This window comes from Populus alba, chromosome 14, assembly GCF_005239225.2.
Source record: "Populus alba chromosome 14, ASM523922v2, whole genome shotgun sequence".
Lineage (NCBI taxonomy): Eukaryota > Viridiplantae > Streptophyta > Magnoliopsida > Malpighiales > Salicaceae > Populus > Populus alba.
Genome location: NC_133297.1, coordinates 11431863 through 11443173, shown reverse-complemented (window position 1 = coordinate 11443173; position 11311 = coordinate 11431863). Strand labels below are relative to the sequence as shown.

Below are 11311 nucleotides of genomic sequence, written 5' to 3'. Positions count from 1 at the left end.
CATTTTCTTAGAAAATGGAGAATTGTTGGACCATACATGTTATTCATAAAGAAGTTGGTAGTTCAAAAACCATTGACTACAAAACCACGTATGCACTTCATATAAAAAATATTGTCTGCATAAAAAAAAATTATATACACAAAAAATTTGTGTGCACAGCTTGGGAACTTTAAAAAATTCACATAAAGATTCCTAGATGTTCGTGCCATGCTCGAAGAAGACTGGCTGTTTGGACTTTTGGACCAAATAACTAGAATCTAGTGTGTGCCAACTATTTTTTTTATATAAAAAACCATGTATTATCATATAATACAAAAACCAGTACAATAGAATAACAAGGAGACATTATATGCAAATACTTCGAATTTGTAATCAAGAATAGTGTTATTGCTCTTAAATATTTGTGTAAATTGAAATTTCCTAAAAAGCCTAGCTATTTGATAGGTTTTTATTTAAAAAAAAAAACCCATTAGTGAAGTTTGTTCCATTATAAGTCACTGGTATTTTTAATTTGACTTCGTGAACTTATTTAAGGGAAAATAGGGTTGTTTTTCAACCGATCAATTCCAAAAATAAAAATTATACCACAGTTAAGTAGTCGAAATGAACTGCATATATAATTGTAAAAAAACAAACAACCACATTCGTGAAGAGAAATTCTAGAAATACATGAGTTTTTGTTTATAAAAAAATCACGAGTTGTCCTATCATGATTTTATTCTTATAGTTGAGGATTAGATTTGATTATTGATAAAATGTTAAGAGATTTTTTTTTTAAATAGAATAGTAAAAATAATAATAATAATAATAATAATAATAATAATAATAATAATAATAATGCAGTGCATAGTTTGGAACACGCTAAATTGTGCTATTTTCCTGAATTAAGTTTTGGGTTATGTTATTTCCTTATATATTTTGTGTCTTTTTTTTTTTTTTTAGAAAAAGAAACTCTGAAATGTTATCGATGTGAGTAACAATGTGATCTTTCTCCTGTGAGAATGAAATATCACTGCAATCATGATTAGAGACCTTATAAGAAAAGGTGTATTGATGTCATTTTTCTGAAATATCATGATTTGTGTTTGGCGTGGATTAAACTTAAATCGGACAAGAAAAGGGCATCCCAGAAACTAATTTCACATGAAATTATGACGACCTGTGATTTAATCAGATGGAAACAAATTTAAGAACTGAATATTCCAAAAAACAAATCAACGGCTATAAATCAATTGTACAGTGCCAAACATATCATGATCAACTGGAAAACGGTTACTTAACAGCGAGAGATCTAAGGCGATGGCCCCAGGAATCATAGCAACACAGACCCGTGCTTTGGGTCTGAGCAAGCAGATACTAGAAGGTCCCATGAAGAGAACCAAGAGGTCAAGGAGAGGCTACAGAACTCTACTTACGTGGATTGGTTGCTTACAACCAGCCAGGCTGGTTTGCTACAATCTTTGACCTCTCTAGTTCCATCCATCTTCCAAGTGACTAAATTACCCTCCCAATTCCCCAGGAATGATTCCAATCTTGGTTAAGAAAATAAGGGTAAGTAAGTCCAGGTAAATGGTCTTTGTATCCACATGCATGCATGTGCTTGTGGTTAGTTCCTTCACCATACATGCGCATTCATTCTTCAAAAGCAGCAGAGGGATTTTTATTTTTATTTTAAATTTCAAAGTCTTTCCAAAGGAATATAAAATGAGGAAACAGTACGAAGACTGAACGGGCATCCAAGGGAAGCAAGAACAAGAAATAACAGCGCATCTTTTTGTGCTCTCTCCTTTCCATGTCTTTTCAGCTCTTCCTGCCCAATGCCTACACCCCCTTTCACTGCAAAAAGTAAAACGAGGACCCCATTTCTATACCACAGAGAGGACCCATTCATAAAAAACAGTCAAGGGAGGGACAGATAATGAGAGGGAGACACACACACACAGACAGAGAGGTAAGATGGGACCGACCTCTCTAGTCTCTAGGGGGCGGTGTGATTCGAACAATTTTTTTTTTTTTAAATATATATATATACATCCACCTCAAAAAAATATCAGTGAAATTTCATAAACTATTCATCTTTTCTATAGGCTGTACACTTTCTTATTCCAATTTCCCTCCCCTTTTGAATCTTCTCTCTGGGAAAAACATTTCCCTGTTCCCTATACCTAACCTTCGTGCCTTCACAATCCTTGGTCGCACAAAAATTTTCAAAAATATGTTTAAAAAAAAAAAAAAACAGAAGGAAATTGAGCCATACTTTCCCTCCTCCCCCATTGGATCGCGCAACATAATCTACCCGTTGACATCATGGCTAATCTTCAAAATTCAGCCACAAGCTAACTTCCAAAAACTGCCGAGCTCTCTCAAGTCTTAACCACATCTGCAGAGGCAACAAGCAGATGATGTGTGCCCCAATTTACCCATGGAAGGATGCAGTTCACAGATTCGACTACCAATTTTTTACTTGCATGTTTCTTTGGTGCTGCTGCTACCTGTCTTCTATGAATATTCTCCCAATGAAATCTCGGAACCTCTTCGAGTAAAGTTTTGGATCTACTGCTGAAATTGAAGTAGGATCAGCTTGCAAGGACTTGTAGGCATGCTCCAACTTCTTGCTAATATCATAGTCTTGCAAGATATCAATAATTCCAAAATAAAGGACCACTTCGTAGATTTCACCACTTCGAGAAGGGGTCAAATGGCTAAATCCACCAGGGGTATACTGATCAAAATCACTCCTTCGCGCCATCGTCTCTGCTCTTGCTGGCATGTTTGCTCCCAATCTTATTAAAGGTTTCCTGAAACAACACGTTGCAATAACAACACATTATTCACAGTTCACCTTTATGATCATTTGTAAAAAACATTTACCTCTTTTCATCATAATGAAAAAAGAAAAAAGAGTAAATTACGATGGAAAACAAATATATGCTCCAGATCCAAATGGCTAGTGTTCTACTAATGATGGTTTGCACCATGTTCTTTACAAGCACAAAGCTCCCATTAATTAAAGACAAGAAATACTTTGCCAAAGAATGGAAACTTGTCTAATTCAGCAACACCATTCAATGAAAAGCACGGCTCTTATCTTGTAGATCATAGGACCACTATAATTTATGTGCCCCACAAACAACTGTTGTCTGCTGAACTACCCCCACAGTATCGGCCCACTTTTTCAATTATCCCAATGACAATGGCCAATTTCAATTCAGAAATTATTGGCCATCTTTAATGCCAAGAACAACACCCAACTATTTGCTCTTGCACATGACATCCAACACACATTAAGAAGTCAGAAGCTGATTGCACAAAAACCATCTTTCTTCGCAATTTAATGCACTCATTTGCATTCGAAGACCAACCCCCCCCCCTCCCCACACACACACATACACATTAAGAAGTCAGCAGCTGACTGCACAAAAACCATTTTTCCTCGCAATTTAATGCACTCAATCACATTCGAAGACCAGGTATGGTAAACAGAAACTAGAAGAACGATGGAAAGGCAAGAAATATACCTGCCAGATAAAATACGATCCATGTCTTGTAGCTCTGCTTCAAGAAAGCGACACCCACGCATGAACTTTTCGTTCTGGTAGGAATCTTTTTTTCCTGCATAAAGCACAATATTTATTTGCGGTACTATCGAAGAAAAACAATTCAGAGATTAATAAAAAATTGCAATCTGTTTACAATGATGCTAAACTTGCTAACCTGTTCGCAAAAGGAATGGTGACAATCCCATTTTGTCATAAGTATTGTCATCACGAAAGTGGAGGCCAACCAAGAGACTATAATCCATGATTTTCTCAGCTTCCAAGAATTCACAATCACGATCAATTTGCCTGGTGTCAGATTCCATATTATGAGCCATCCAACACAAAACAACTGGAAATCAAGGTGAAACAAATGCCCAACAGAAGATAAATACCATGTTCTTGAGACTTACTTGATAAGTTCCTGGAACCAATTTCGCTGTAGACGAAAGACAAAATTGAGATCAAGGTCCTTGAGAGTTGTGGTTTCATCTATCTCACCCTCAGGCTTATCTGTTGTGCGGCCATGGGAGGATCCTTTCAGGTCAAATCTTCTATGTATTCTATACTCTGAACAGAAGAGATTGCCCATCACAATGAAACGGATCTGCTTTCCAGATAAACATATGATCAGACAAGGAAACAAGTTCGATTAATGAGCAAGTTGTAACAGAATATTTCTTTTTGACTTACCTTCTGTCCACCAATCGGTTTAACACAATGCACACCAAAGAACTTTGTCACTAATGAATTTTCATACCGACAAACATGTTGGTAATAACTGGGAAGCATCCTAATAAGCACCTGAACAAGGATAACAAAACTTCAGAACCAACGTAAATACCCACCTTTTAGTCTTGTTTTATTAATAAAGGTGAAGGCAAAGACATGAGCAATTTACAATTGCCACCATGCACCCTTGAAAGTTTTGTGTCATTACAAATTACAAAATAAACAAAGACAGAAGACAATGAGGTAGACAACTAACCTTGACTTCTGATTTCTTCACCGTCTTTATCATAAACCTGTCATCCTGAGTAAGGTAAAAGAAGCTTCCACTCTTCCCTGGTGAAGAAAGTTCTCTGAGGGCATCATTGCCACAAATAGCTAGCATGTAAGCAGCAGGATCTACTTGAAAAAGCTCTCTCAAATGTCTGATATATCCGATAAAAAGGGGGGGGGGGGGAACATGTCATTACCATAGCAAAAACATGAAAATAATAATAAAAAAGCAATGAAGCACTTGATCAATGCTAACAAGTCAAATAAACACACACCAGTAATTGTATTAGGCTCAAATATATGAACATGGAATATCATATCAAGGGGGAAAGGAATCGCAATAGAGAGCATGCATGAACCTTAAAAGTTCCAAACATGTCAAGTAATAAAAATCATATAATTGAGCAATATCAAAGTAGAAAATGCGATACCTAAAAACCACGGGACAATAATCTTTCCATCGAAAATCTAAAGACTGGTGTGGAGGCGTAATTTTTGAGCCTTCAGGTGGAAACCTCGTCCAGAACTTCTCCTTGGGTTCAAAATCGCTTGGCTTCAAGTCCCTCAAAATCTGGGCATGCTTCCCAACAGAATACCTAAAATTAAGCATTACAGAATCAAATCCCCAACTCAAATCACAAACACCACAGAAGAAAAGCAGTCAAGCAGAAAAACACCCACAAATTCATTCTATACAATAAAACAGCTTTAAAAATAAAAAACCTTACCGAATACCCAATTGCAAATTAAGCATCAAATCATAATTCTTGTGCCCTTTCGAGATGGTCTGCCCGGGTTTCTTTACCTCTCCACCATTAAAACAACAGGGACCTCTTCTAAACTGCCTAATACATTCTCGGTCCAGCCCTAACCCGTCTCGATAAATCATCTCTGCTTCCACGTTATCAATGATATCACAAGTAATGTCCCCAGCATCCCCATCACTTTCCCAAATACAAATCCTAGGAAAATTCATCCCGCTCCCTCTCCCTCCATCAACTGAGGATCTCTTCCTCGTGGGTGTAGTGGTCAAAACCAAATCATTCTCATTCCTCTCTAAACAACATTCCTTCGCATTCCCAGGACAAAATGTGCTATTCAATTGCTGCCCTTTCAAATCCTTACTGTTATTATTATCCCAGCTCCCAATATAACTCCCATCCGGCCATGTATAAACCCCATTCCCTTTCGGTACTCCATTTTCCCATTGCGCATCGTATCTATTCCCATTAGCCCAAATCAAAACTCCTCTCCCTGAAATAACGCCGTTTTTCCACTCACCAGAATACTCATTCCCGTTTTTCCACACATATCTCCCTTTCCCATCTTGTAAATTCTTCTTCCATGTCCCTTCATATAAATCGCCATTCGCGTACTGTTTTTGCCCGTACCCGTGTTTTCGATCGGAGCTCCATGATCCGCGGTAAGTGTCCCCTTCGGATCCTATAAAAGTACCGAATCCTTCCATCCGACCCGACTTAAACTCCCCTTCAAAAGTAGCTCCTGAAGGCCAAGAGAACTTCCCTTTCCCAGATGCTTTACCGCGACGCCACTCGCCTTCGTACATGCACCCATCAGTCCAGACGTATTTCCCGGATCCGTGAGGCGCGTGACCCGAGAATGATCCTACGTACAGATCCCCGTTCGGGAGTTGTTTTTCTACAGTGATTTCAGAAGAGATGCTGGTGGCGGCGACGGCGGTGGTTGTGGTGGTGGCAGGAGTGACACGACGGGTGGCGGATTGGGATCGAGCGCGGGTAACAACAATGGGTTGTGGCGGAACAGCTGGTTGTTTTGTGATTTCTTTGTCTGCCACTAGCAGTATAACCTTATCTAGCTGCTGCCGCTGATTATTGCTGTCGTCGTCGTCGATGATGATGATGTTGTCTTGCTCTCCTGATTTCTTCTTCTTTGTGGTTGAAACGACGTCGGTTACCGCATCAACGATAAGTCCCTCATGCATTTTGTAGCTCGCGTATAGAAACCCCCTCACGCTCTTCTCTCCACAAATTCTCTCCTGCTTTCAAATCTCTTTCTATTGTTACGGAAACATTTGCTAGGTTTTTTATGTTGTCTGGTTATGAGGAAACGGAAACGCCGGAGAGAAGGGCATTTCCCGGAGAGTTATTGTGGTTTTGATATTTCTCTCTAGAAATTTTCTTTTGTTTGCTTAATGACTCTCTCTCTCTCTTTAACGCTTAGAGTTGGGAGAAAATGTGGAGGAATCTTTGCAAACACAAACTATACAGCACCACTGTGGTCAAGAAGAGATAAAGAGAGTGAAAGTAAAATAATATCTGAAAAAAAAAAAGGAGTAAGAAATGAAGAGAGAGAGAGAGTAACGAGCCGGCTTTTTTTTGCCTAGGGAACGCTGAGAGGAGAACGTACTGTGCAAGATATACTAAAACCAGGCCAGCCTCTTTTTTATTTATTTATTTCTTTCTTTCATGTTTTCTTGAAAGTTTCTAATTTGTCAGGACAAATATGCCCTCTCGTTTGTCTAGTTGCGCTGCAGGAAGAGAAGCTGCACAGTATCTATCCTTCTCTTCCTCCCTGGTTTCATCGTGACGCGATGGAATAGCCTGGGAACTATACGAGGGTATCATCACGTAATTTTATCTGTACCTATGTTTGACCTTGTTGTTTTGTTTTATTACGTGAGGGGCATTGTTTTGTTGGTGATTCTTTCTTTTATTGGGATTCTTGCGCGTGGTCCACAGCCCCGGTCCTAAACCTTTGACGATTCCCCCTGTTCTGGTAAGGGTCTAATATTGAATTAGGGGCTTGTTTTTTTTTTAATTTATTGGTTAAAGTTCGGTAACAACCCTTCGAAGAACTAAAATATTCTGCATTTGCTATAATCCCAAAATTATTTTTGGTTGGATGATCAAGATATAATTATTTCTGTTTGGTGGATATTGATATTCTATAATTGGAGTTTCGATTCTTTTAAATAATCGGAGCCAATCTCATCTTGGAATGTGGAATAAAAAAATACAGAATAATAAATATTGCTCTTTGAAATCCGCGTCAGACGGAGAATATCATCCGATAAATTATGTATTTAGCATGTAAAATGCAAATAAAAAGTGACATGATATAGAAATAAAAAGTCTCCGTAGAATAGGATATTTTTTTAAATCATGATTATTAATTGTGATATTTATTTAAATTTCTATCTAATTATAATAAATTTCCACTTGATTATTCATAATTACCTATAAAAAATATTGTGTAAATAATAACTTTTAAATATTTTAATTAGAGTTTGTTTTTAATTTACAAGTTTGATAAAAATATATATTTGTATTCAAAAATATATTTAAAAAAAAAATTATAAAATTATGGTTTAATGTGATACATTGATCAATTATACAATTATATTCAATATCATATTTTAATATTATGATATATTTAAATATTATTATTATTTTAAATAACAGTATAAAAAAAAAACCTATTTCACCTAATTTTTTTAAATTACTTTTAATTTATATGCTTGTTTTTTTTAATCCAATATTATCTTGTTTTTAACTTGATATATTAGTCGACTAGCGGGAAATTAGAGACAAGTAACAGGCATTAGCATAGTCTTACTTTTCGAGGTTGATAAAAACCTAGTCTAGCGCAACCACAAAGAAGTGATTAGCATCGCTTTGGAAATGGTGGTGATATCACCAATAAATCATTAAGGCAGCGACCGGAATTACCTTTCTATGGCCCACTTGGAGTCCCGTGGTGGGTTGTCCAGCTAGGCTTCCCAAGACCATGGCTCCGTCTAAATGCGAGAGGCCGAGGGAAAGATAAAGCATCATTTTCCTCCCTGACACGGATTTGTGTAGTGGGAGCACTGTTTTATTTGCTTAACCTTCGCTCTAAAGTCATGTACAGAGGATCCGAACCCACACCGCACAAATGGGAGCAATGTCTTTGCCTGTAATTCTCTCTTGCTCATGCTTAAATGCTCGAATGTCTTTCCAAACACCAGGCAGGTTATAATGGTGAGATTTGCGAACCAAGTCCGTATTTAGGGATTTTGATATTATTAGACTGTGTTTCTTTTTCTAGCCGTGAATTAAACTTAACATGTTTGGTTTCAAAATATTATAGTTTTGTATCGTGGAATCTATTAAGATATTGAGTTCAAAACATATATATTATGCCGTAGTTTCTATATATATTTTTTTAACTTAGTTTTGTAAATATTCATGATAAGAAAGTAAAAAAAAATATATCTAAATATTCTTTTTTACTACACAAAAAAATTCAATTATAATTTTTATCAAATATATATTTTAATCTAACTAAATATACAACCATAATCATAAAAGCTATTTAAAAAACAAATTTATTTTTCTGTTTAGGAACGTACTTAAAACCACTTTCCCTCAAATTTAAATAAAAGTTTTAGTTATTTTTTTAAATCATTTTAATATGATATTAAAAATAATTTTTTTTAAAATAAAAAATATTATTTTAATATATTTTTAAATAAAAAATTATTTTAAACCACGTCATTTTATCACAATTCTAAAGAGTCATGATTCCTTTTGGCTTCCTTCACTCGAGTATTGGCCACGCGGCATTGGTATTTACGCCAATACATCCATTTGCCAAATTAACACCAGGTCTCGCAGCTTATTCGAAAGGCTAGCGAGAGCATTTGTGGGTGAATATGCATAATTGTTCTCGCGTGGTGGATTGAAGCCTTTGGAAGACCAGAAACACGTTTCTTATTTTTGTCACTTTGGCTAAGACAACAGTCATGAACATGCGTGACAAAACAACGTAAGTTAAAAAAAAGAAGAGGCAAGACAGGTCAAATGGGACTCTTTTTTTTTTTTTAATTACAGACAGAGGTTTCGATTTCATATTTTTTAAATAAAAAAAACACCAATTAATACCATTTAACGTCACATTCGATTATACATGCTTGATATTGTAATTCAAACTATTTCTTAAGTTGTTTTTTAAAAAAAAATTATTTGAAAATATTAATTTAATATTTTTTACTTGTTTTTTATTACATATAAAAGTTTATATTTTATACTTTTTAAATAAAAAACACCAATAAAAAACAAGTAAAAAATATTAAATTAACCGTAATAATATATATTTTACTAAATGCTTGATATTGTGATTTGACCTTTTTGTTAAGATGTTTTTTAAATTTTTTATCTTAAAAATATTAAAATATTGATGCTTTTTACTTGTTTTTTAATAATTTTGATGTGTTAATATAAAATAATAAAATATATTATTTTAGTATATTTTTAATTAAAAAATACATTTTAAAAAAAAAAGAGAGAGAATGATTGAGAAAGACTTTTGTACACAAAATATGATAGTGAGATGTCAACCATTTTATATGCGGAAACAAGTGGATGGATCATCGATCAAACCCATCTTTATATATTTTTCCTGGCTAATTTGCGTTCCTCTATCTTCCATGTACATTGCCCGGCCCCTGCAAAACGTTCCAGGTACTTGTATGCACGTTGCCACAATAATAAATCCTCGCAGCGTTTTGGATTCCCAGGGATTATTTGAACCCTGGAACAACTATATTTAATGATTGCACGCAAGCTAGATAATTAGTAATGCAAACCTAAAATAAAATAACGGCGTGCTTATTCTTTCTTCTTCTTCTTTTTTAATCCAGCCCTCTCCACCTCTCGATATATATATAATTCTTGCTTTATTTAGCAATATAAGCACAGAGCATATACCAATTCTTCAGCAGCCGCTGCTGGCTGGTCTCGCGATGAATATGTGATCATGAAATCTAAATAAATTCAACCTCTCGGGGGCAAGGAATAATGAGCCCCGAAGTATAACTCCAACCACCCATTAATGAATTCATACCATACCAGCTCACCATCCATGCTAACACATGGTCGTGACTTATGAAACTTATCATTAAAAAAAAAAAGAAAAAGAAAAGAGAGGAGATGCCAGGTTCGATATCAAGAGAGGGTCATTGGTCGGGAAATCTAGTTAGATTAATTACTATCATAATTCCACCCCCTTCGTCTCGCTTTTTAATTGCAATTTATCAGTCATGTAAGGTTGATTCTGAGTAACTCACCGGGGCAAATCATTGGATAAGAGGTGGGATGATAATTTACTAGAGATACACCACTTCTCTCATTCTCTCGTGACTACTAGCTCACTGTGTACCATGGAGTAATTTATAATATTGTTTTGTATTTTTTCCCATCTTGGTTTTTATTTTTGCTATTCATTTTTTAAAAATATTATTTTATATTGTATTGATTGGAATTTAAGATTAATAAAAATCTTATTTATTTTTATATGATTATTGATGTCTCGGAAAACCAACTTGATATTGGATCAGTGGTTAATGACTTTATATATAAAAAAAATCAACTTAATTGTTTGTAAGGAGTTAAAAGAGAGCAGACCAAAATTGAAGGAAAAGGAAGCGTGACTTTTATTTTTAATGAAGAGAGGTGACAATTATAGCCTATTTATTTCCACCTCTCAATCATTGATTTTCTTTATTATTTTAATTATATATTTTAATATTGTGCTGATTAGAATTTCAAGTTATAATTTGTTTTAATCTATTTTTAAATGATTATCTTAATCAAACTTGTCTTACCATATTTTTCAAACTCAATATCACATAAAATAATCTGTATTGTATGACAATAATTGAAAATAGCTAGGATGACAATAATTATATCAATGAAATATCTGAAAGTCCTTTTATAGAAACAAAAAAAAAAAAGTGTCAGCGCATTTTTCAC

The 11311-nt window shown here is 35.1% G+C and overlaps 1 protein-coding gene across 1 annotated transcript; it reads right to left on the bottom strand.

Annotated features, from left to right (window-relative positions):
- Nucleotides 1–2039: 2039 nt before the first annotated feature.
- On the bottom strand, nucleotides 2040–6919 carry LOC118041748 (phosphatidylinositol 4-phosphate 5-kinase 1). The gene is made up of 8 exons (XM_035049234.2): nucleotides 5267–6919; nucleotides 4970–5134; nucleotides 4525–4690; nucleotides 4230–4340; nucleotides 3950–4143; nucleotides 3715–3845; nucleotides 3519–3612; nucleotides 2040–2798 (listed from the first exon to the last, which is right to left on the bottom strand). Exons 1-8 carry the CDS (start codon nucleotides 6499–6501, stop codon nucleotides 2489–2491), a joined length of 2406 nt encoding a protein of 801 aa, XP_034905125.1. The 5' UTR covers nucleotides 6502–6919; the 3' UTR covers nucleotides 2040–2488.
- Nucleotides 6920–11311: the final 4392 nt, after the last annotated feature.

What these genes read in the sequence shown, in the direction of transcription:
- LOC118041748 (XM_035049234.2), bottom strand. Translation starts at nt 6,501, where the DNA reads ATGCATGAGGGACTTATCGTTGATGCGGTAACCGACGTCGTTTCAACC. An exon ending in AACCGATTGGTGGACAGAAG is followed by an intron (nt 4,144 to 4,229) that starts GTAAGTCAAAAA and finishes TCTGGAAAGCAG; the next exon opens with ATCCGTTTCATTGTGATGGG. An exon ending in TGGTTCCAGGAACTTATCAA is followed by an intron (nt 3,846 to 3,949) that starts GTAAGTCTCAAG and finishes ATCTGACACCAG; the next exon opens with GCAAATTGATCGTGATTGTG.